The 27,338-nt window shown below is 36.5% G+C and overlaps 2 protein-coding genes across 3 annotated transcripts in view; one reads left to right on the top strand and one right to left on the bottom strand.

Annotated features, from left to right (window-relative positions):
- Positions 1–16,807, top strand: LOC135196430 (LON peptidase N-terminal domain and RING finger protein 3-like). Its single transcript, XM_064223253.1, has 7 exons — positions 1–725; positions 12,207–12,454; positions 12,715–12,991; positions 13,525–13,718; positions 14,129–14,427; positions 15,296–15,677; positions 15,869–16,807. Exons 1-7 carry the CDS (start codon positions 143–145, stop codon positions 15,980–15,982), a joined length of 2,097 nt encoding a protein of 698 aa, XP_064079323.1. The 5' UTR covers positions 1–142; the 3' UTR covers positions 15,983–16,807.
- A 47-nt stretch (positions 16,808–16,854) lies between these two features.
- Positions 16,855–27,338, bottom strand: part of LOC135196429 (rho GTPase-activating protein 190-like) — a 334,492-nt gene continuing 324,008 nt past the window's right edge. For both annotated transcript variants that reach the window (XM_064223251.1, XM_064223252.1), the window contains 2 exons: positions 23,943–24,048; positions 16,855–19,502 (listed from right to left, as the gene is read on the bottom strand). In XM_064223251.1, coding sequence (XP_064079321.1) covers positions 19,301–19,502; positions 23,943–24,048 — 308 coding nt within the window. In that variant the 3' untranslated portion in view covers positions 16,855–19,300. The remainder of the gene's footprint in view (positions 19,503–23,942; positions 24,049–27,338) is intronic.

Genomic DNA, 27,338 nt, shown 5'->3' on the forward strand with positions numbered 1-27,338 from the left:
CATAGTACGCGTAAACTGTATGCTGGTATAAAGCAGTCGCCTCCTCAGTGACAGTTGAGCCACGAGTTGAGAAACATGTGTTGCCGGTCCCTCGTGCGGAAACCTTAACTCTTTAGGGTTTACGTCGTAAATTTTGGGTAGAATGAGTGTCCAAGAGTGCGGAGGGAGGACGGCATTAGGCCTCCTCCTCTCGAAGGAAATGTACGAGCGGCTCCTGAAGGAAAACGGGCCCAGTACCGAATTGTTTACGTCTTACGCAACTTACCTAAGCCAAAGAGGTAACGTTAACGAAAGTCTGGAAGTGGTCCACCACTGCTACAGGATGTTTAACGTGACCGTGGAGGAACTCTTCCCCGTCGTCAGTAAACTGATCGACTACCTGAGACAGGAGTCGAGGGAGAACGCTAATCCGCCCACTAGGAATGTGTTTTCGTGTCCGTCTTGTTGGGGAGTGTTGCACGAACCCATCACCCTAACCTGTGGCCATACGTACTGCAGACGGTGTCTTTTGAGGGAGGTGCCCAAAACGTGTCGTGTGTGTCAGAGTAAACAGAAAAATGTCAGCTTTACGAATATAAAAACGAACGTCCTCATATCGTCCCTGGTGGACCGCTGGTGGTCGAGTGAGGTGGACGGGGTGAAACTCAGGACTAAAGGGAACGAAGCCTTCAGACACAAGGACCTGGAACAGGCTGTCAGTCTCTATGCCGAAGCCGTTGATCGTGGTGAGTGAGTGGTCCTCCAAAATGTCATTTTCCTTCCCCTTTGTAACCTGTATAAGCCTAAGTTTACCCTAGACTGCTTTCCCGAGCCGTGCTTACGAATCTAAGAGGTCAACGAGTCCCCTTGTTTTAGGCCTACTCGTATCACATAGGCCTAAGCCGTCAGTTTCTCATTTTATTCAGAATTCACTCCTAAATTGTTCTGTAGGCCTAAAGTCTAGGGTTAGGCCTACGGCAGAATACCCAACTCGCTGCCGCATTGTAGCTGTAGGCCTAACCGTGACAAATATATAGTGGAGTCGACCGTCATTATATATCCTAAACGCTAAGTTACGAGGCCTACCTAGCTATTCTTCCATAATAGAATTTGTTGTCTTTTAAGTGTGAAACTGACGATGGAAATGCTGTATTAACCATCTACTTAACTTAGGTAGTCATCAAAAGTGCCATTAACCATAGTAAAGTAGAAATCCGTAAAGTATTACTAGTATTACGTGCACGTCCTAATTCAGCCATAAGGTCTCAGGCCCTAACATGGTTGGATGGGAACCTGTTTTCCCCTGTGGACGCCTCCCCCCCCATAGGGTAGTACTAATATGCATGCAATAGGTACCTAGGTATGTCAAAATTAATTTATAGTATAACACCTGTAATGAGTAGTGCGCTATTGGCCACAATTTCACACTACAACTGATGGAAAAGTAAGTGTAAAGCGAAAAGTTAGCTAAATGGGCATTTCTGAAAAAAAAAAATTTATAGTAGGTACAGGCTATTGGGAACTTCCAAATGCAATTTTAAAACGGTAGGTAATTCTAGGCAATAACTGCACGGATTGCAAGGAACGGTCCCGCGAATATGAAAACTACCAAGGATTGGGGCATTAAATGTATTTCGCTGTGTTTAATCATAGTCCATGGGAGTTAATTACGGTCGACCCCCTGAAAAATAGTGGTAAATTCTGAATAAGCAACCCAAATTCTATAGGAAACTGTAGTTTCTAAAGAAATACCCAACGCGAAGTTATTACCTACATCTACCTAACGATATCTCGACATTAATTTCAATTATCAGTTGCTTTTAAGTTGTACTCGAATGGCTAAAAGTAACCAAGTTCGTTTAATTGTGTGCTTGTATGTAAAATGTAGACATTAACTTAAGTCTGTTTGATTTTCATTAGCATCATCTGATTGGTCACTACATTTTCACTTTCCTACTAATGAAGTTATACTCTGCAGAATTAAAACCATAACAATCATCAGTTTTTAGCATCACTGCTTAAAATTTACAAAAGGTCCCCCGGAAACTATAAACCAAGTTCAAGGATGCTAAAATTTCATGACCAATACCACCTAGATGACAAAACAAAAGGAATCATTTGGTTTCCACTTAACAAAATGTCCGACAACTGACAAATATGCTGCTATTTTTGTTATGGAGATACTAGCCAGCATAATCAAAAGTAATTTTTAATTTTTTTGGAATGGATACAAAAATTCAATTTCTTCATAACTAAAGGAGCGAGATATTTCATTGTACATGGCCTTGGCTGCCACACATATTAGAAAGAACAGAGGATTAACTGATGTTAATCTGTAAGTACCCAGTAAGTTTAAGAATGTGACAAACGGTGCTTCTAATGCCAGAATTTGGACATAAGTACGGCAAATGTACCTGAGTGCTTTTTGGTTAGTGTTGTGTAAACCTCTGCTCAAAGGACTGTAAATCAAGGGAGATAGACAGAATACAAATTCAGGGTCCACATGTTACATGACACAGTTCATGCCCAAAGTGCAAAAAAAAAAAAAAATACAACTGAGCAAGAAATACTTTTACTTAATTAAAAAGGTTGATTTTTGTACATGAAATGAGTGAGGAACAAAACCATTGAAACATGGAAATATACGAGAAATCTGATCGATATGTAGCAGATATATAGCACCAAAAACAAACACTGAGAGACAGGATCATAGATTCAGTATGATATCTTGGAATAGATAACTAAAATATTATATTTCTAAGAGTATTCAACCCAGAATCTCAGCAGATTATATAATGAAAAGAGCAGGCCGGGTTAAATCGAATCCAAATGCACAGAAGTATACATAACTAGTCATTATTGACTGGAGGCAGATATGGTTTATGTCTCAAGAAGCACATAATCAGATGTGTGTTTTCTCCATTTTCCATGGTTATTAGATATTACAGTAATAGACTAGTAATTGAGAGTTGTTTTTACAAGCAAAACACTATTTACCCTATGTCTTTTCTTACTATCCTGATCAGTTGCTACCAGATGCCATGATGAGGTCCTGTTGGTGGCTTAAGTTTTTAACATAAATTTTATAGCAGCAACACCCTTCATACCTCAGATGAATTCCATAAACCATAAAACATTTTAAGGTATTCATATAGGAATCCACATCTGGAGAGACTGCAACTTGAAAATCTGAATAATAGGTTCATCTGTTGTGAGTTTTCCTTTGACTGGAAATGAGACTCACCGAAGCCCACCCTCTACTACAAATCTCTTGTTACACACATTTTACTTTCACCCAGAGTGGGTTTAGAAATCTAAGCAAGTACATACACAGTACTATTATCAAATTTCCTCTCAGATCATGTAAGATTCCACACACCACTGTATAAGGCAAGGCTAACTGTTGTAACCTGGTCCAATGGCAGGTGATTGACTTTTTTAATTCAATCTGAGACGGGAGTGGAATGCATAACCTTTATTCAGTTGCTTATCCAGTTGGCAATCGAGTAAAATAAAGGCGTCTTAGTTTCTGAAGAGCTTGTAAGGAAGGCCTTTTACACATGGCCCAGACTCCAGTATCAGCGGAAAAGTTCGAGAGCCCAGCAACACTGTTATGGTTTCAAGCAGTGTCAGAAGATATATAATTTTTTACCATCCTCTGTGAATAATGTATATACTAGTTACTCCCATGGTGAATGTCAATCATTTTTCAGGACATCAGTAGGGTATCCATATTCTCTTGACATCCTGCATTGTTACATTGCTCAGTATTGGCTCCACCCTCCTCCTCCCCATTTTAAAACTCACTTCATGGATTCATCAAATCTGATACTTTTGAAGTTGATAGAAGCTCTGATGCTGCTTCAGGTATCCAGTTCACGTCGCTTATGTTACTGAAACTTATGCTTGACCTGGTGATTCACCCTTGCTTGCTTTGCCTCAGAGAATATTTCTGTGGTTTGCACTCTATCTCATGGTGCGTTATCTTCGTCTCTCAACTCTGATCCTGCAAGGCATATCTGAGTAGAACTCCAGTAAATTATTAAACAGTGCCTCTTAGCACTCTCTCTCTCAGTAATTTTTTTGGACCCATTCAATAACTCTTACTCAAACTCATTTGAAAATGGTTTTGAACCTTTTCACCTCTAAGAATTTTGGGTGTTCATGTTACTTCAAACTTATCTTCGAGTGATTATGCAGTTTAAATGGCTAAAGCTGCTTAAAAACTTGAGGTTTTGTGTAGGTTTCACACTTTCATTTTTTAAGCTTAATTTTGAAAATTTAAGCTATTTTTCCTAGAATACACTAATACTCTCATATTTGGTGTACTTAATTTATGCGTATGGACTTTCCTAACATGGTCTTTCCTTGTTATGGTTGAATTGGTGGCATTTCTGATCAGTTACTGTACCCTTATCTCTCCTTGCAATAATAATTTTTTTAAATTTTTTGTTATGTCGGTTCTGTTCCTATTTATGCTTCTTATAACCTAAAGTACTAGTTTGGCCTATGTTGCATCAAACTTGGAAAGAACCTTCCTGTGTTTTTAGTGGGCTGTTATTACTTGTTAAGTCACCACATACCATATTGACCTTTTTTCCATGGGTACAAAGGCTAATTTGTCAACCCGGTACGCTAAAAAGCCTCATTTACCTCAATTAACTGATGAACATGGCAGTAATGGCTATCATGAGTCATTCGAGTGATCAGCTACCAGGAAAACTGACATTCACTAGGTCTGTGGTCTACTCCCAGGCTGCCCACGCGAGTCATCCCACCTGACAATGGGTACTAGCATCAGCTTAGGAGTCAAAGGCTAAAAACCTCATCTAAAAAGAATTGCTGAAAGCTGGAAGATTTCTCAAAAGAGAAGAAAACATAGTGTGAAGTTCATTGTTATAGATTAACCTTTTAATTTTTGAATCAAGGATGAGCTCCGTATCAGATAGTAATCTCTGTAGCATTAGCCCTTCACCTACCTACACAAAAGTCTTATCAATTGCACCATTGATCTTTTCCTTCTTCAGCTCTTATCTTCCTTTTACACGTACCCTTCTTGGATATTTAGGTTTATCATTCCATTTACCAATCCCATTTTCAGTCGCCTTGTTCTACCTCAAAAACTTAACTAGTTGCTCACCTTTTTCGACTACCTTTCATATTCCATTCTTGCCACGTGATCTAGTAAAAGCAGTTTTTTATATTTGCCATTATTTTTACCACCATACTTACATTTGTATTCCACCTCCATATTTTTAATCTCTTCATTTCCGCTCTTAGTTTTTTCTTTCTTTCTTTCTTCATGACAACTTCCATCATTTTTCTTAGGTTGACTTGCAGGGAGTTAAGAACCCCTTCATACACTGATAATTTTCAGTCTCAAATGCTCGTTAACTCTATCACGCCCTTTACGGGAATTTTACTTCCTTGTTTGTTTGTCTTATGTAAATCACCTTTTTGACATTTCAAATGCTCACTTTTAATTGATGGAGGTCTTCCATCTTCTTCCCTCGGCATTAACATTCATTGTTTCTCCTTTCTGGTTTCTATTTAATGTCATAATCATATTTTGTTAACAGTCACTTTTACTGACACTTTCAAAATCTTTCTCCAATCTCTGCAGTTTCTGTATTCTGTTACCAAGCAACACCGATCCATCTTCAAGCATCAACCATTCCATTCTCCGTAACATTATTGTCCCACGAACTGGTATTCAGATCTGTTTTTTCACCACCTCGGCTCATCCCTTCTCCAGTTCAAGTAGTACTCAGTTCCCATGTAGAAATATTTCAATGCCAGCCGTCCTTGTTTACACTTTCTTCACAGACTTTGATTTCATAAAATTTAATCTCTGCAAATTATATTCTTCCTTCTTTAGAAACCCGCTGTCCATAATCCTTCTGTCAGTTGTCGTATACAGCATTTCAAAACTACCAGCTATCCCATTTACTTTTTCGCCTTCATTACTTGCAAGCCACCAAGTTCAAAATTTTTATTATTATTATTATTATTATTATTATTATTATTATTATTATTATAATTATATTCTACAGTCTCATCCATACGCAAATTCACTTTAGTTTATATTTCTGCAAATATATCCTTTCATGAGCGCGTATACTACGTACTTATCTGTCAGACTTTCCGTGGTATCAAAGACCTTACAATACTTGGGCTAACACATCAATAATTATTATCCTCTATACACTTCTGCATCTCACTGTCGTTTTGACACAACAGCTAAATCCATCTTCCCAACACCTCAACATCGACCACCAGGTAAACTAGATAGGACGCAAACACATTTTGCCCTGTGTGTACTGTGTTCTCCTTACGTATAGCCCAGTTTCTTAAAACCTATTAAAAAGCGGGACCCCATGCCGAGATATTTTGTGAGAAACAGAACCTGGTTTGCATTTGCAACAGGAAGATTGCCAGGTTACGTAGGACAGTAATCTTGAACGTGTTCTGTAGGCAACGGGCCCAGATTGCCAATATACCATAAATTTAATGTTAGTTGGCTTTCCATTGTTTTTTCCTACCCCATGGTAAAATATCAGACTATTAGGAATCGACATTCACTGCTTGCTTACTATGTCTAGGAAAATAAATCGATGTCATATTTACCGATGTGAAAGATGAATATTATTTATCGCGAAAGTTCTTTTTTGATGTTATAGTTCTTAATATGTTATGATTACGGTGTCGTTTTGATATCTCTCTTGAGGTCATCTTGAAGTTAGTTGATCGGCCTTTTCTGTGTCTAATGGATCGTATTAAGCTGTAAGATGATAATCTGGTCTCTGTAAGCTAAAGAAACTGTCTGTTTCTTTTATATCAAATGTTATAAAGAAACTGTCTGTTTCTTTTATATCAAGTGTAATAAATAATAACTGTCATACTGAAGACACTGTGACACTTACTTGGTACTTGGAGAATATTTGTGCATTTATATAACCCTGGATGCGCAGAGGTGGGAGACGCTGGCTACGTGATCGTCAGCTGTGCGAGTGTGTTCGTTCGTGGACTCACGTGGTTGTGTAAGTGGTTGCGACCCCGTTTAAGAGAACCAGCAGCGACTCTTGCCCCAAGCCCACTCTCCCTTATGCAAGCGTTTCATTTCTGGGCTGACGTTTTTCGTTTTACGTATTTATATATATTTTTTTTTATATAGTTTAACTGTCAGTCCAATCTCCGGTTGTTCTTGTAGTTAATGGGAAACTCGCATAGTAACGCTGTTCCGTGTTCATAGGTTATGCAAGCTATAGATCGAGCTTTATGTGAAACCTCATTGCAGTATGTTGACTTCTTAGGAGCCTCTGCTGTCTCTGCAGACCGTGCGTAAACTTTTCATTATTTGAAAATGATATCCTTTAGTTACCGTAAGACTGGTTTTAAGATTTACGAGCCGTTAGTTTTTCTCCTTCCTTTTTTTTTTTATGAGCACTTGCCAGAGTGAAGAAGGTATCAAATTACATTAGTGCACGATTAAATTCCAAGGGAGAATTATCCTAGGAAAATCAATGGATTTAAAATATCCCGATCGGACATACTTTTGTTCTCACGAGATGCGGTAAATTGCTAGTGAACTTTGAACACTATAAGTAGTGTATTAGACCTCAAAAGGACATGTCAAGTAGATTTATGTTGTGTAAATGACTGATTAATTTATTATTCATATTTTGAAGAAGCTTGGAATTGATTCTGAGAAAGGGTTTTGCATGCACACAAAAAAATATTGCTTATGGGAGTGCTGATATTGTGCTTGTGATAAGCCAATTCATTCTGACAATGAGGAGACCCCATGGACTGCTCTCATGAATTGTTATTGGTGTCATCTGCTAGTGCGGCTGCCCGGTATTGACCTGATGTTGCTAACCGTTCTTATCTGTCCTTCGTACGCTTTTAAAATCTTGTAAGTATTGTTTTGAAGCTGCCCAGCCCTTCTTGTTGGAGACGTTGAGGTGAGATGTCAAATTCAGTGCAAAAGCAATAAGACGGTAAATTTGCATTCTCGTGTATTGATATTTACCTTTAGTTTGTATTCGGCCACACACGGAGAGAGAGAGAGAGAGAGAGAGAGAGAGAGAGAGAGAGAGAGAGAGGGGTGGTGGGTGGGTTGGGGGCCAGAAGGCCGAGAGAGAAGCGAGAGGAGAGAGAGGGGAGATGTGGGGGGGGTTTGTAGCGGCCGAGAGGGCCGGGAGGTATGGGGCGGGGGAATGTTGGCTGCTTGACACGTGTATGGCCTCCGCTTATGTAGGCTATTGATTTTCCGCATCTGGACTTACGAGACTAGACAGTATCTCCCCAGCCTTTTATCCTGCTCGGGGTAGAGTTGTTTGCAGGATTTTTATTTGGCCTGGGAAGAAGAACGTAGTTCATTCAGGTTATTCGTATTCAGTGGTGAAGTGTGTCTCATGGGTATAATTTGACATTTTTTTTCCTATTGGTACGGTTGCCTGCAGTAATGCCAGGGAAACCAATCTCTCTCTCTCTCTCTCTCTCTCTCTCTCTCTCTCTCTCTCTCTCTCTCTCTCTCTCTCTCTCAATAGAAATTCGCGTCTAAGGAGGGCGGTAAATCTGGAGATGGCACCTGTATTCTGTATCATTACAGGTATATAGTTGAAGAATGGTGGTAGTTCATAGGAATTTGCCAGCTGCTGACTGGCCTCTGATGTAGGTGTATGTGACGTATAGCTTGTCTAGTGTGAGAGAGAGAGAGAGAGAGAGAGAGAGAATAGTGGATAAAGGTCAAGCCTCTGTTCCTGGTGAATTAGATGAATGTTGAAACGTCATCATAATACCGTTCCTGAACTCAGACAAACATAGCTTTGAACATTACACCTTTATAAGTTTTTGGTTGTAAATGAAAAATGGGATGAGGGGTGGTGGCGGGGCGGAGGTGGTGGCTTTTGGGGTGTGTGTTTTTATCGAAAAAAAAAAATTCAACGGAAAATCTTTAAACCAATTACTATAAGATTTTTAAACGAGAGAAAAAAAGAAAACAGCGGAAGGTGGAAGTTGGGAAAAAATAAACGAAAAAAAAAAAAGAAAAAAAAAGGGAAAAGATTGGGGAAAAAAAAAAAAAAAAAAAAAAAAAAAAAGTTAAACACCCTGCATTAAACATGGCGGTTCGGCTGGAAAAAAAAAAAAAAAAAAAAAAAAAAAAAAAAAAAAAAAAAAACAAAACAAAAAAAAAAAAAAAACTGGCTTACATTGAAAGAAAATCGGTTCTTGGTTGATAAAGAGCAAACGCAATATTTTAGTTAACCTTGATTTCTAATCTTAAAGAAAATTAATCGCTCGTGTTTGAATTTGAAAATAATTAAAGAAAATTAATCGCTCGTGTTTGAATTTGAAAATAATTATAGAACAAGGTTAGAAAGTCTTAAAAGACAGTTACGAGTAATTTTGGCATTGTTTCTTGATCCGACACCAATGTCAGTTGATATACTACCGCTAGTAGTATGACCTAACACGGAGAAACTGCTAATCCCCGATACGAATGATCGTATGTCTGAGAAAGTCGAGATGGCTATAATGGGCTGCAACAGTTAAGGACTTTTATACCGCCTTATCTTTTCCCATTTTGATATTTAGGAACAGTATTCAATGATATACCTAACTTTTTTTGCTCCTCCTGTAACTTCATTTAAAAGTGCTATTATTTATTTATTTATTTTGCCTTTTTAAAGGTTTACCACAGGCTCAAGAGCTAGGCAACTTACTTTATTTGAGAATTTTATTAACACCAAAATTGCTGGACTTATACCTGTATTGTTCAGGAATTACGTTTGCCACGTGAGTCTTAATAAAAAAGCCTGTTTTCTTCGTTATTAAACAGGGCTGCTGTTACCGTCCTCAGAACATAAACATTGTTGCAATCCCTCCATATTTAAGATGTTTGTAAGTTCAAGCGCCAATTGCAAAATTATGGCTTGTATAGTGAGCGTGAGGAAGGGAGGTTGTTGGGAGATTGAACTGGCACGGGGTTTTACCCACTGAGAAAGCATGATGTGGCCACACACACACAGAGAGAGAGAGAGAGAGAGAGAGAGAGAGAGAGAGAGATAGTTCTCATTAGATATGTCTTTATGATGCTTTCGAAGGTGAAGATTGTTGCTACCCTATCTCGCAAATGATTTGTTAGTTGAAAGGCCATGAGCTTACTAGTGAGTCTTGTGCAATTTAAGATTCTTGCCCGAACTCCAGTGCCAGCTTGGATCAAGAAAAGGGCATTGACTAGCAATCTTATCCCTACAGACCATTTAAGAATGGAGGGCTCAGGTGGTATGTGATTTGCAAGTTCCAGGCATTGTTAGCAGGTTCTGCTAGCAGAATTAATGTAATGTAAGTGGACACAATGATGGAGGGTACAAGAATTATTACACACACCTCTTGTTTGCTTAAGATGTCTGTCATTGACTTGACTTATACTTTTTTATGATTATGTACTGTTTTCTTATTTCTTTAAAGAGCTTACAAGCTGCATGCGATGTTGCACGCATGCTAAAATTAAATTTAAACTACGACTGGGTCCAAAGCCCAGGTGTACATGCATTGTAGCTTAAATGTCATTGAATAGAACATGTTGTGTGTAATTAGCAGAAATTAGAGTAAACATTTGTAACTGACAAAAGTCTGTAAAAGTTTACCTATATGCTATGCATTTCTTAAAACTATCTTTCATTCATTATTCATTCAACTTTATAAATCAGCTGCCATTGGGCACCAGGAAAGGAGTTACCCATGTGTTCTGAATAAGACTGTGGTAAGGTTGCTAGCCTCATATCCCTTCTCGATGTGTACAGTATCAGAAAAAACACCAACTGAAGAAATGTCGTCCACTAGGCCAATTTAGTAGTACTGCAGAATCCCCAGATTTCATTTCCAAAGTAATCAAGGAGAAAGTCCATTGTGAAGGAATCTGTTGACGAAAGGTTTGGTAGTTGAAAATAAATTTCCTTCAATAAAAGCACTCGACTAGATCTGCAGAATCGTGAGGAGACACTACCAAAGTTCATTTTAAATGATATATGAGGAAACAGTACCACAGTTCTTATTAAATTATATATGAAGAGACTGTACCAAAGTTCGTATTAAATTATATAAGAGGAGACAGTACCAAAGTTCGTATTAAATTATATAAGAGGAGACAGTACCAAAGTTCGTATTAAATGATATATGAGGAGACAATACCAAAGTTCGTATTGAATGATATATGAGGAGACAGTACCAAAGTTCGTATTAAATGATATGTGAGGAGACAATACCAAAGTTCGTATTGAATGATATATGAGGAGACAGTACCAAAGTTTTTTTTTTTTTTTTTTTTTTTTTTTTTTATTTTGAAAAAAAAAAAAAAATTTTTTTTTTAAAAATTAAATTAATAAGAGGAGACAGTACCAAAGTTCGTATTAAATGATATATGAGGAGACAATACCAAAGTTCGTATTGAATGATATATGAGAAGACAGTACCAAAGTTCGTATTAAATTTGAAATTATGTGAGGAGACAGTAACAAAGTTCTATAAAAGGATATATGAGGAGACAATACCAAAGTTCGTATTGAATGATATATGAGAAGACAGTACCAAAGTTCGTATTAAATTATATAAGAGGAGACAGTACCAAAGTTCGTATTAAATGATATATGAGGAGACAGTACCAAAGTTCGTATTAAATGATATATGAGGAGGGAGTACCGAAGTTCATATTAAATGGTTTATCAGGAAATAGTACCAAAGTTCATATTAAATGATATATGAAGTGGAAACGCTTGAAATCCTAGTATGCTCTCCACCGAGTATTGTTCTGTATTCATATTAATATAGATAGACCTGCAGAACTTTATATCACATAGAATTGATATCTTGTAGAGTATCCTTATTAATTAGTGATAGAAGATCATCAAAAAATCTAACATTTGAGACTATATCTTGGTTCCCATCTGTGTGATTAATGTAGTGAAAAATTATGATTCATAACAATGAAAATACCTTTGGCAATGTTAAGACAATAATTTGTTCCTGTATGATTTTTTTTAATATTAAAATGGATTAAATCTTTTCTAGTGCAAAATTGTATATACCATATCTATGTACTATTTACAATAATGCAATTTTGTTTATTATTTAATATTGTATGAATATTTTGTGTTGCTTTCTAACGATGCATATTTTACATTTCTTAGTACTGATGAATGTTTTTTTCTTTCTTTTTTTAGCTCCTGAAGATCACCTCCTCCTTAGTAATCGGGCTCATGTGCTTCACACACTGGGTCGTGCTGAAGAGGCCTTAGCTGATGCTGATGCTGCTGTGAAATTTCAGCCGGAGTGGGCAAAAGGCCACTTTAGGCGTGCCATGGCCCTCAATTCTCTTGGTAGATATGAAGAAGCCTTCATTTCCCTTCTAGAGTGTGCTGTGTTAGAAGACTGCTGCAGTATAAGGAGCATTAAAGAGGAAGTTACTAAGGTAAAATTTATTTAATTTTTTTCTGCACTTTTATTTTTGTTGGTAAAATGCAATGATTTTCATTTTCTCATAGGTAAAAAAAAAAAAAAATGAGAGATGCTGGCAATAATTGGCACTTGAGCATTTGAGTCTACAGTACTATATTTGCCCATATTGATATTATAAATTAAATGTATAGTGAATTATAAAGAAATATGTGTACTTTTGAAGTTCTTATAGCATAATATGTACTGTATTGATATTTCTATATCTTATTACAGGCATTGCATCGGATGTTGGTTCGACTGACAGTAGCTAAAAGGTTTAATGTTGAAGGAAGAAGCAGTTGGCATCACAAAAGTTTTTCTAGACATATGAGTCAGTCTTTGTCAGATGCTGCTGTTCCATCGCAATCAGATTCGGAAGAAAGTGATGTGGACAGTGAAGATGGTGGACGACAGCGGCCGTCTGGGTCCTCCATCTCTCTTAATATTGAGGAAGTTACTCAGATTCGTAAAATGATAGACAAATTTTATCTACATCAGGAAAGGCGCAGAAGTGAGTGCTTTCAATTTCATTGTGTGTTGTTTTTCAAGTGTAGTAATGCTGTCAGTAATTTCTCAGGTTTTACTGTTCAGTTAAATTTAGAGTAAATTATTAAATTATAAATAATAATTTTAACTGAGTTTCTTACTGTCATGGTGACAAATATGTAATAGATAATTTGATAGATTAATTAATATAGTACATGTTTTAGAGATAATAAAGAGCCACTTATATGAACAAGTTTATTTTATCTAGTCATTATAGGTTCATTAAAATAGTTTCTTTTCAATTTCCTCCATTTCACAAACTTGAGAATTTGCTGTGTTATAGATGTAGATTCTGAATCAAGTCCAGATTCTTAAAACCTAACCAATATATAAAGCATAATGGACTATATAGTGGTAATTTAATTCATGATGTTTGGAAGGAAAATAAGTATGTACTTTGGATGAAATACGGTAATACTTTTAAAGTGCATATCACATTTTACATATATATTGAACCTTTTAATTTGATTTTGCTCATAATAATTTTGTTGTTCACAGAAAGCAGCAGTGGCTATGTGCGCAGTGTTGATCCAAATAATTTTGAGAAGAATGACTTCGAGTGTACACTTTGTTTTCGTTACCTGTTCCAACCAGTAACAACTCCATGTGGTCATAGTTTTTGTCGGCCATGTCTGGATCGTTGTTTAGATCACTCAACTAATTGTCCACTATGTAAAACTTCCATCAGAGTGGTAAGTATAATCAAAGAATATACAGAAATAGAATACTTTAATAAATGGCTATTAAAACCTAATTTTTTCCCAGTTTTAGTAACTAGGGTTAGACTCAAGGCATTGTTAAACAAAATGAAAATATGAATTTACGTAAGAAATTATCTAATGTATAGCACATAAACTTTTAAACATAAAGTATGATTTGAATTCAAAATGCAAGACTGGTGAATGCAGTACACTAATTTTATATACAGAAATGTGCTACCACAGAATTAATTCATCATTGTTTAACTGGGTTACCTTTCTTGATAAGCAGTATTTGATGACTTTTATCTTAATAATGACTGTATTCCCTGTTCACATTAAAAAGTTATTTTCCTGTTTATAAATCTGCTTCATTTGCTAATCAATGGTTTTTTATCTTCCAGTGTTTAGCTGAACGAAGATCTGCAGTAACTGAGTTCTTGGATGTTGCTATGCATAGTGTGATGCCCAGTGAATGCACAGAAAGGCGGAGACAGCATGAAGAGGAGCTTGAAGAATTGGCTAATGCAGGAAAAGACCGCCATCATGAAATTCCAATTTTTGTTGCAACAGTAGCAATACCTACCATTATGTGCCCTCTTCACGTGTTTGAGCCACGTTATCGTTTGATGATCAGAAGATGTATGGAATCGGGTACTAGAGAATTTGGGATGTGCATGCCGTTGGATAATTGTGAAAATGGGTAAGTAGTATAGTTTGTAGTGTTCAGTTATATATACATCATCATCATCATCAAACTGTTTTATTGAATTACTTGAGTCCATCATATTTGGGTACACATGCACATACATATATCCAACAGTATTTATCAGAACCTGATGTTTACTCACAGATCCCTATACAAATTGACAGCTTAAATTTTCCCACCATAAGTGTAAATGTAAATAATTTTAACAAATAATATGTTTGCTATTATATTGAGTTTCTGCCCTTTCATAGATCACAAATTTGTTAGAAATTTCTTAGGTGTATAATTTTTGGATAAATATTAAAAGTGCATGCAGATAGATTGCTATGTTGTGCATAAGCCAAGGAAGGAGGGGTTCAATATTAGAGAGAATAATGTATTAATTTAAGGACTCAAAGTTGTTTATGTGCTTTCTTTGGTACAAGTGGTGAATTTGTGGTTGTAAAGGTTTGCTAATCAGAAAGCTCTTTAGTTGGCAAGTAGCTTACATGTGCCTAAATATTTCACTTCTTCCCACAATAGAGGAAAATCTAGTGGTTCTATTTTTTACAGAATTTTTGGGAGACTATACTAAAAAACCTGTAAGATTCTGTGCCTTCAGTACAGATTTCAACTAAGATCTTTAAGAGATAAAAAGTCAAATACATGCATATATGCATAGAAACAAATATTTGTATGCAGTTTTCTTATTTAATATTAAGTGCAGAAACAAATACATTTATCTGCAGTTTTCTTATTTATTTAATACAAAGTGCCTGTGCTTTACAACAACTAATTGCTCGTAGTAAAGAGTGCCTGTCATTTAAATAGTTCTTTTAAGAAGTGATGAATAACAAACACCTGACAGCAATATCTTTTCCAGGTATGCAGAGTATGGAACCATGCTGGAAATTAGGGATGTTGAATACACACCTGACGGTAGATCTGTGGTTAATACCGTTGGATCTAGGAGATTTAAAATTGAGAGTAAAAGTGTGAAAGATGGTTATAATACTGCTGCAGTTGAATTTCTCCAAGATGAGGGAATCCCTTCAGATCATTTAGGTGAAACACGCCGCTTACATGATGCAGTCCACAGGGTAGCTTCTTTATGGTTTGAATCTGTTGAACCCACTACCAAAAGACGAATCCTAGGCCATTATGGGCCAATGCCAACAGTTGAAGCAGAGTACTGGACACTACCCAATGGACCAACTTGGATGTGGTGGATAGTAGCCATCCTGCCCTTAGATGCTCGTATTCAGGTACGTAGTGCACAAAATTTCACATAACCCTACTTTTTTTTGTTTTTTTGTCATTCCAAGATATACCGACTCTTCAAATAATGTACCATCAGATCTAAAGAATCTTTTGGCCATAGTAGTTGTAAATAAAATATTTTGCTTCTTATGGATTGAAATTACCATTTAGTAATTAAAATTTTTCCTCTTTGCAGCTTTCTGTGTTGCGGGAAACAAATTTGAGACGGAGATTAGAAGTTATTCGGTGCATCTTAAAATGTGTGATGGTTCAACAACGTGCATGCCAGGTTAACTCTGGGACACAGTGACTAGGATACTTTTTTACCTTGTACCTTATGGGAATGCAGAAAAAGTTTTTTGTAATGGCAGTGATAATTCTCTGTATCATTTTGTATTTCAAATGAATTGGAAACGTTTTCTGCATTCATCTTTTTCTTCATTATTTCTATTTAATGAGACTGATCTCATATGCCAAATAATATTACTTTACAGTATTTTATAAAGCTTTCTACCACTGTCTTCTCTGTACTATCTTCTGTCATAAGTAGAACATTTCTTCAAATATGTACTTGATGGGATAAGTACGATTTAGCCTGTTCTTAAGAGGTCTGGTTAATGAACTTCTCAGGTCCAAATTTGTTGTGTATCACAAGTACTGTACTGTAACTGTGGCCAAGGTTATTTATTTAGTATAAGGCTTCATAATTGTATATTCATTTATCATCATCACATTTTTTATTGCAATTAGTTCATAACTTTAAAAGTGGGCTTATCACTGTACCATTAAACTATTCAAAAATTTTCAGTTCAGTTTTTGCTGCAGAAAAAGGCTTCAGTAATCTGTCAAGTTTATTTGAACCAGTAATTGGAAAACTTATTTTTGCCCAGTATAAAACTATTAGGTAGCAGTATGTAGCTATCCTTTCCATTTTTTGTATATTTACTGTATATAATTATTTAAATGTCCCACTCCTATCTTATGGTCTGGTTTTGTCACGATTTTTCTCTTATATACCTATTTATTTACATAAGCTGAAGCACAAAATTCATGTGGCCACCTTGAGTTGGCAGATGAAACTGGCTGTTGGAGAAATATTTCTATGTTATTTTTTAAATAAAATATCTTAATTAAATACTCTATTTATTCCCTTAAACACTGGGGGTTCATGAAACTAAAAAAAAACTGTAAATTCCTTTTATTCATTTTTAGTATACTAGTTCAAATACTGCTTGCATTTACCTAGTATACAATTAACGTTTTTCATGTCCGCTGTACATGGATTCTCTCACTCCTCATATGCTGTACAAGTCTGTGACTTTATACAATAAAATCTTAACTTTAGTGCAATACACTAATTTACAAGATGCTATCGAGTGGGTAAGGTTTATTGACTAGCATGAAGCTTTTTAGTAATATAAAACTGTATAAACTCAAGTATGTTACTATAAATCACAGACAATGAAAAACACATAACTCAAGTGTATACATTTACAAATATATTTATCAATGAAATTGTTAATGGGGAAATTAATTTTGTCTAAGAAAAAGTACCCATTCATTCAAAATAATGTACAAGGCAATTAATATTATGCAGAATATTCACTCACATTTGCTACCAAGTCTGCCTTGAAGGGAGTTCTTAGTCCAATACATTAGCTGTTAATATTTCATTTCTTTAAATAAAATATCCTGGCTTGCTCCTAAACCCACTCGAAGCTTGATGACACACAATAGCTCTAAATTTACACATAGTACCACTTGGTAGCCACATGGCTTACACTAAACAAGGCAAATAAATCGAATGAAATACAGGGAGCAACTAGGTTATGAGACAATGTTTGACAGTGGCACTGGCACTGTTGCTCTCCTTGCCATCTGTCTACTATGGCACTACCATTCATACTTCATGTAGTCATTTTTGTCAACTTTTATTTGGTCAGTTATCAATATATAGTCAAGAAATAAAAACTATGTAAACAAACCTATAGCTAATGCTTAGGACTTAAAATCTAAGACAACAGATATATAAAAAATTCAATTTCAAAAATTTTTATTGTATTTAAAATGACCAGCCAGTTAACTAGAGAATCAAAATACTGATTCTGTTACAATAAAATACTACACCGAAAACTCGATGTCTTGCAAGTTGAGGTCATAAAATAATTTACCTCAAAATTGCTGCTATAATATGGCAGGATATATGACTTTCTAATGATGGATGTAAGTGAGAAGCAGTAACTGGCGCATAATGGAATGCTTCACACGGCCAAATTCCCTATGTGATATGTTGCGAGTTCCTGTCACAGCGGATTAATGATTTAACAAGAATGACTGGTACTGCCATCCAACTTCTTGGTGGTCTCTCACTGAAACATCTATTAAAACATTTTAAAAGCTTTTACAGAAAAGTTATCTGCTTTTCATTATCTGAATAAACTACATTTCTTTACTACACCTGGACTTTTTATAACACCTTGGATACAGATGAAGAACTATAAAGGAGTCCCCAATGACAAAAGATGAAGATGATAGAAGGGAAGATTATTAGTGGTTCTAAAGGACATTGAAGCCCGTGGACTGTGGATTAAAAAAGAAAAAAAAGAAACACCTGCCTTTAAAGTACTGTCGTATGAATTTATGGCACATGGGACTCATTACACGAGTGGGAATGTTTGAAACTAACCAGGTACAATACTTGGAATTTTGTCCCAGTTAAGCAAAATAGACTTTTGGCAGGGTATTTTTGCTCCAAAAGCAATAGTAAATGGAAATAAAAAATAACCTATTTGGAATAAATTTTTAAATTCATAAGAGCCTAAATAACAACCAGTTTTATAAGTTAATCAAGCAAGGAAAGGAAACTTACGTCTGGACAATACTTTCAGATCCCTGTAGATAGACAGACATTTCAAACACTATTTCAAACTTGCTTCTTTACCGAATGTAACTGCAATTCTGCAAGTTAAAATATCAAACCATTTCTGTTGACTACTTTTAATTTCAAAACTGTCTGCTAGAATACTGCTTCACGTTTCATCAACTAATGTACTGTAATCAGCCGTTAAATCACAAAATTAGTACCAATAGCTTATGCCAGTATGACAGTAAAAAATGGCTAATAAAAATTGATTGAAAGTTATAAACTATAAAGGTGTCAATATTGCTGATACAACAAATTGACCCTTAGCCCATACCATCACTATTTGGTGAGTTAATTTCTTTGGTAGAGGTTCATTTAATTGTAAACAGCACACACCAGTACACTTGAGGGCACCAATTACACTACTTGAAAGCCACAACCTTAAAGCACTTCTTGATATTTCTCAAGAATAGTATCCTCAGTTGTAGCCAGAAGTTCTTTCACTGTTATTAACAGGAACAATTAACATTGGCATCCAGATGTTGGCTTTTACAGGCAGACGAAAACAACCTGCTCATTCCTAGCTCACAGGAATGGTTGGTTATGCAGCTCTGGGTGATACTGTTGGGGAAAGGAAGGGCTCAAGTTTTCATGTTAAACATAAGCTCCTTTGTTTATTAAAAGTTGCATTCTGACCTGAGCTAACAAAACACAGCTAAGCATAAACAAACTGAGTTATGTTTACCAGGAAAACACTGCTTAATATCAGACCATGACATAATCCTCTTTTCCTTGGAACAGGAAGGGAAACTGATCTATCATAGTCTGTATAATGTCTTCGATGTGAGGACGTTGCGATTCAAATTCACTAATATCAGAGAACTGTAACGTATGAAGTAGTGTAGGCCACCAGCAAATGGCCAGATTCTTGCTGTCCATTGAATTTAACTTGCAGTTTTCTGCAACCCTGTAAAGGAAAAATTTCTTGGCTGTAGTTTATCATGAATGGATGTAACTGTACAAATATACTAAGTTTTAAAATTAAAATTTTATCAGGAGTTTTCAAGAATTTGTGTGATCTTTTCAACTGTAAAGGAGAACTATACAGATTCTCAATAGCTTTCTGTACAGATTCACTTTTTAAAAAGTACATTTTTAGTGAACCATTTTCTCCATTTTAAGACTTACGCTACTATCAGTGCATTTTTAAAAAAATTATAGTAGTATTTTTTTTAAATTATATAAAGAAGATTAGTTTAACCAACATCACTATAAACTCTCTTGAAGATTTCAACATGCTTGAGAAAGAACCGAATTCAAATTTCAAGTTCTGTTCATCATGTGCCTTTCTTCGATTGGACAGTGTCTTAAATATTTGCTGATTTAATGGGCTTTAATACTATTGATTAAGAAAGTAGCAATTTTTATCATTCTTCCATATCCAAAGACCTTGATACATGAAGTGTGTGAGTGTACAGGAGCACTCTTATAAGAGTATTCAAAAGTATGAAATTAAAGGTACAGTGGACATGAGTCAAATTTGTATGGTATGTAGTGTACAGTAATGAGTATGCATGAACAAACATTCAACAAGAAAATGATATATCAAACTGACTGCTGGTAACCTTTCCAAGAGCTTTTGTTTTTAAAACTATATGAAACTATATACACAATTTAATACTGACTCTTTGGGAGAATATTACAGGCGATCCATGGTTCACGGCGCAATTGCTTATCGGCGAATCAGTTTTACGGCTGTCGTAAAAAAGATTCATTAAAAAAATAAGGGATTTTAAGGTATTTTTACAGCACAATTTTCGGTCAACAGTGCCGCTAGCGCCGTTATGTCTAACGAGTTCATACATTTGTAGAAATGCCGTTCAGATTATAAAGGTTATGCAAATTATATTAACAAATTTTATGGAGAGTTTATTAAATATGCCGAAAATATCGAGTTACATAAGTGCAAATTTAGCTATGGATGTGTCGATTTATAAATGTTCATGCTTTTATGTTTAAAATGTGTATGAAAATGTATTACGTATAGGGTATTTTTATTCCTGCACAGAAATATGATACAAAGGCAGCTTTTGCAACTGCCCTTCACATTATCAAATACAATGTTTTTTCATGTTCGTTCTTGTAAGCTGCCGGCTGCCGCTCTTCTGAAAATATCATGTTAAAAAAAAGTGTAAACTTAGCGACTGATGTGTCAATTTTATAAATGTTCATGCTTTTAAAATGTTTAAAATGTGTATGAAACTGTATTACAGATAGGGTATTTTTATTTCTGCGCAGAAATATGATACAAAGGCAGCTTTTGAAACTGCCCTTCACGTTATCAAATACAATGTTTTTCATGTTCGTTTGTAAGCTGCCGCCTGCCACTCTTCTGAAAATATCGAGTTTAAAAGTGTGCAAATTTAGCGATCGATGTGTCGATTTTATATATGTTCGTGCTTTTAAGTTTAAAATGTGTATGAAAATATATTACGTACAGGGTATTTTTATTTTTGTACATATATACGATACCAATTAAGGCAGCTTTTGTAACTACCCTCCACGTTGTCATAGGATGTTTTTTCAGGTTCGTTCTTGTCCGCCACTGTTCCGAAAAATGCATGGTGTTATTTTATTAATTATGCATTTTTTCCATAAATCCTTTAAAAAGTTATACATTACTTCACTGTATCCAATAATATTGTATGTATTCTCATATTATTGTATTATAAAATACTACGGCAAATCTAAGCCAGTATTCCGCGGAGCAGCCAATGTTTTGGTTTGAAATCAGCTGATGGCGAATACTAGTTTGTTTCGCCATATTTAACGCAAATTTTCTTGCTTGTAGTTAGCATAAACGAATATCTAGATACTTGACTTATATGAGACAAGGTTATTTTTCCTTATACAACGTGTTTTTAGGAGGAAATATGAATTGAATAGGTGTCGTTGTGAATGTGAAATAATTTTTTTTTTCTTTAACAGATTAAGTTGGCGGCATGTTTATTGCGTAAAAAAATTACGTTATTTATCTTATATCTGTGTGAAACCAACACTAAATTGTGTTCTTTCAAGCACAGTAGTTTTGATTAAAATGATTTTATCTACGGTTCTGTTTGATGGCAAACGTTTACTGGAGTTTTATCCTTGTTGCTGAAGCATGATAATAGTCATTAGCAGCTTGAACAGTTTTCTCACATTCAGTTATAACTAAGTTTAAATTTAACAGTATATTTCCTGATTGATCTTTGATCTATAGCGAATAAAGTTATTACATTAAGATATCTCAGTTCTAGTCTACATAATGTCATTTATAACAACTACGGTAATAGTGCACTATAGTACGATGGTTGAAATACAAGCCAAACGGATGTTATCCAATTCGGTTGTACTTAGAAAAAAAAAAGTTGTTTCTCATTTAGTTGTTCATGGCTGTACGTTTACGCAACAAGTATAATGTTAAAACCATACTTTCATCATTGTCTTTTGCTGTTTTTGAACTTATATAACTAGAAGATGGGATAAAGTTAGGCTATTGTAATTTGGTCTCTCATAAAATTGGATTATCGTAAGACAAATTATCGTAACTTGAACACTACAGCTAGCTGCACACTGTATAAAACCTTATTATTTCTTTACATACTCAACGCACCCAAAGGATTAGAACTAGGCTTTTTTCACTTTACAGTACTTATAATACTATAATGTACTGTACAGTGAATTCTATAGTACTATACTGCATAAATAAAATTTTAGTTATTGGACCATTGCGGGATTACGGCGCCATTTGACTGGTCTAGGGCGCTGTTAACTGGTCTAGAATTTTGAAAGGTGTGCAGCGGTCGTAGGCTTTAAAATCACTTAGCGTCGGCGGCCAGGAACGGAACCCTTGCCGCTAACCGAGGGCCACCTGTACTTGAAAAGAAATTCAAAGTAATTTTGTATGCAAGATTAAATTTCTCAGTAATTTTTTGCAAATATAATTTTCATAAATAAAATTGTTTACAAATAAGGAAGTGTATGTGTGCACTTGTGTAAATAAACAAAAACCAAAACTGAACAATAATAGAAAGCACAGGAAAAGACCATTAAATAGAAAGCATAAAAAACCTAATGGAAGAGTTATTACTACATCTTTTGTGGTTAAAACTTGGTCAAAACTTTTGAGAATTTTCAAATATGACTGATTAGGTTCCACTAATTTTAAACTCACTGCAGATAAAGTATGCAAAGACTAGTAATTATCTGCTTTTCATAAATGATGATGATTCCCACATCTCTTACTGTTTTATTGTAATGGCATTTCCTCATAGTAAAGATATGATTAAAACTTCTTGATATGTTCCTGGAGTGAAATGTGTTTGCATTTGTCCTTTATATATATATACATATGTATACGTATATGTATATATATATGTGACTTTGTTTTATTTATGTGCCCAGGGATAGGCTATACTGTCTAGTTCATTTGTAATTGCTAACTGCTTTCATGAGACTGAGACACTAAATTGTTGCAAATAAAGTTAATGATTAGCTCTTTAGGTTAATATCACTATTCCTAATCATTATTTATAATTACACTTATAATATACAAAGAACAAGACTGAGAGCTGTTCCTGATAAGACTTTAATTGCTTTAGATAATGGTCCAGTAGCTGATTCATGAAGCTTTCAATTTGAGAGGAAATTTTGCATCCAGGTTCTAACATGTCCACCTCTTAGGTTTTCTTTGGGCTTGTTTAGTATGAAATGATCAAGTTTGTCAAGGTCTTGGTGAATTTTAGATAAATGTCAATTTATCTAGGAATCTTAATTACTGGCTATTTGGCAGACTGACTTCAATGCCATAGATTTTCCAATCTAGCGATTCTGGTCTGGGGTCCAATATATATGGATGAATAAAGCTCTGATAGTCATTGCAATCTTTTCTATTGATGCGATAACAAATCCAAATACTTTCGGATGACCAATTCCCCTGTTCAATGTTTGATGTCTATGTGCACAGATGAACTCCCAAGTTATTCTGGGAGCTGGCATAGGAGGTAGAGGTGAGAAGCCTCATGTGATTCAAAGGAAGGAGGTAAGGGTAGGGGAGTTAGCAAAGATGTGATATTGGAATGGAATATGTATACGTACGTTTAGAGTTTAGGCCAATGGAATGGATGTGTGTTAGATTGGCTATTGGTCATGGCTGATATATACATATGAATTCTTATTCTTAATTAGATGATTTAAATGAAATGAAAAAAAATTAATATTCACTCAGGATTTTTTGACTTCAGGAAATGTTCATTTCAGGTCTTTCACACAAAGATAATGACCTAAAGCAATTTTTAACTCAGGCGATCTGATGAAAGTAAGAGCTGCATTTAAGGAGCATATAAGCAAATTCCTTCACACTTACCTTACAAAATGCTGAAAGATAAATTTTAAAACTTCAAAATTGACACGCGGAAGGCCAGTTAGCATTTCTTTTAATCTCAGCAGCCTTAAACTTCTATCTCCAATGCCTGTAAAAATATATACGTATATCAAATCAAAGGCCTATATTATTTTCATCACTTATATTAGGCAGCAATCTTAAAACAGTGGTATACCATAATTACACCAAGCACTGACCAAATCTATAATAAACTTTTTATCATGTATAAATCATTTATCCTAAAAATACATAAAAAATGCTTACTAAATATTGTAGTAACTTTTGTTACCTTAATTCATTTCCTATGAATAAGAATTGCAAATAAAATAGAAGGCACATACATGAAAACCTCCCAGTTCAATATTCACTTGTCCTTTGGATTATTCTACCAAAGAAACTAAATTGCTTATCTACATGTGAGTAGGTCCAAGAATGGAAAAAATACCAAATTTGTATTTTTCATAACTAACAAACCTGAGGTCTTAACATTAGGATTTACTAGCGCCAAGCTGGAAACCGGTAGAATTAAAATTACACTTGTGAGATCCAGGGACTAATGGCATCTATACCAGGTCACGGGGCATGTATACCCAGAATGCCCACGGCTACCTGTGACCCATCAGTTATATTTCTAACCCAGTTTAGGACTGCTAGAGGGGTGGTTCGAGGTGGGCCTTTAACTGTTAAGGACCTCAGGTTTGTTAGTTATGAAAAATACAAATTAGTTACAAATTTGGTATTTGTTCATACACGAAACAAACCTTCGGTCTTAACATTAGGATAGACTTACTATTGGAGGGAGGTAAGTCTCTACAACTGACTGGAAGTTTACCACCTTATCCATTTCCGAATATATAGGGAAATTCTAGAGAATGGACAATGAACCTAGGACCAAAGATATAAGCGGATCTATTGGTTTCCTCCTCCCATTGGGTGTAGATACCATTTACTGTTTACTCTTGTCCCTTGCGACTGGATCCACCTTCACCCCTCTTTCCTTATTATCCAGAGGGGTGTGTTGCTACTGAAAAGTATATCATCAGCTAAGATAGCTTCACAGTATGGCTGACCATCTCACCTTCATCTAGTCCGTTCCAGCACATGACGGTACTCTCCTTCATATTGCCCGTAGTTAAAGGAGTAGGAAGAAAGTAGTAAAGAAAAAAGACCAGTCATCCCATTCATTCTACTTTCATACCTTCATCTTAGAACTAGACGCAAACTGACCCGCCAGGGGCACTGGATGAACTATATCACTTGTTGGGCCGCACCACTGGACCCAAGGAAAAGGTGTCCAAGGATCTATGGGCAACATCTTTCAAATAAAATGAGGTGAAAGTTGTTTGGCGCTTCCACACGCCAGCTTTCAGAATTTTATCCACAGACATGTTCTTCTTAAATGCCAGGGAAAGCACTCACACCCCTGATGTCATGAGCTCTAGCTCCCACCTGGCTATCTGACCCTCTGTCTTCTGCAGTATAAGCATTTCTGATTGTCTCCCTTAGCCAAAATGATATTTTGTATTCTTGGACACTTCCTTCTTGTTCCGTCCTGTTCCTTACGAACAACCTCTGGCACCCCGGCCTGAGGTGCCTTGTTCTCTTTAAGTACTCCCTTAGTGCCTGACGGGGCACAGGAGCATTTCAGCTTTGCGTTGTCTACAAAGTCTGCCAAGGAAGGTATGGTAAAGGAGTCGAATCTGCCGTCTACTATTGTTGGATTTTGGGTCTTTGCCATGAATTCTGGGACAAACTCACACACCATTGATCTCCAACCTCTCGAGTGCTTTATGAGATATGAGAGGCCATGTAGCTCCCCCACCCTTTTGGTGAAAGCCAGGGTGCAATAAGAAGACTGTCTTCAGGGTCAGGCTCCTATCCGTGGACTGCCTTAGTGGTTCGTAAGGGGGTTTTGTCAGACTACTCAGTACCTTGGTCAGATCCCAATCTGGGGCTTTTAGCTCCTTTGGTGGGCATGACTGTTCAAAGCTCCTCATCAGCATGGTCAACTCCCATGAAGAACGATATGTCCACTCCTTTCATTCGTAAGACTGAGGCTAGAGCAGCCCTGTACCCCTTCACTGCAGATACAGACATATGTTTTTCTGTTCTGAGATATATCAGAAAGTCTGCTAACTGCTGAATAGTGGTACCGAGTGGAGACACGTTCCCCCTACGACACCAATCACAGTATGCTGACCACTTCCCTTGGTATACTGTCGCAGATGATTTCTGATATTACCTGCCATCTGAGTTGCTGCTTTCTGCAAAAACCCTCGCTCTCGGAGGAGATACTTGACAGTCTCCACCCGTGAAGCGATAGGGACTTCACCGACTGGTGGTACCTCTCCACGTGAGGCTGACACAGAAGGTTGCTCCATGGAGGTAACTCTCTTGGCACATCTACTAGGAGTTCCAGTAGGTCTGGAAACCACTCTGCTTTCGGCCATAACGGGGCTACCAGGGTCATCTTGAGGTTCTGAGACCGCATTATTCCTGTTCAGAACCTGACGGATTAGGACAAAATGGAGGAAATGCGTTTACACGTCCAGATTGTCCCAGGGGTGTTGTAGCGCATCTTCTGCTACTGCCTCTGCGTCCGGGACTACTGAACAATACACTTCCAACTTTTTTGTTGTACCTGGTTGCGAATAGGTCTATGATCGGTCCTTCCCACAACATGAGCATCCTGTCCACTACCTGTTGGTGTAGGGACCACTCCGTTCCCAGAATCTGATCCCTGCGGCTCAACTTGTCGGCCACTATGTTTCTTTTTCCCGGAATATACCTGGCCTTGATGTCTACCAGGTTCTCTATAGCCCACTGGTGAAGTTGAACTGTCATCACATGTAACTGCCGAGAAACTAGGCCTCCTTGCTTGTTTATATAAGCTACTACTGTGGTGTTGTCTGACATCAATACCACTGAGTGTCCCTTTACTCTCTCCCTGAATTCTTGTAGAGCCAGGAAAGCTGCTTTCAACTCCAGCACGTTTATATGGAGTTCTCTGTCCTTGCAACTCCATTTTGCTGACACCATCAACTCCTCCATATGGGCTCCCCAGCCTTCTAGTGACGCATCCGAGAACAGCAAGAGGTCTGGGGAGGATTGTTGAAGGGGGACACCCACTGTCAGATTGTCGTCGTCCACCCACCACAGCAAGGTCTTCTCCCATCCTGCCGGACAAGGGAATTTGCTCGTACGGGTGATCTACTGTTGGTGACCAAAACTCCTTCATCCTCCATTGTAGGGACCGAAGGTGTAGCCTTCCTTGTGGTACTAGCTTCTCCAGGGAGGTTAGGATTCCCAGCACCACCTGCCACTGTCTTGCTGGCTGTGTCTGCTTTCCCAGAAAGGCATTCACCACTTGTTTGCATT

This window comes from Macrobrachium nipponense, chromosome 17, assembly GCF_015104395.2.
Source record: "Macrobrachium nipponense isolate FS-2020 chromosome 17, ASM1510439v2, whole genome shotgun sequence".
In the NCBI taxonomy this organism is placed as follows: domain Eukaryota; kingdom Metazoa; phylum Arthropoda; class Malacostraca; order Decapoda; family Palaemonidae; genus Macrobrachium; species Macrobrachium nipponense.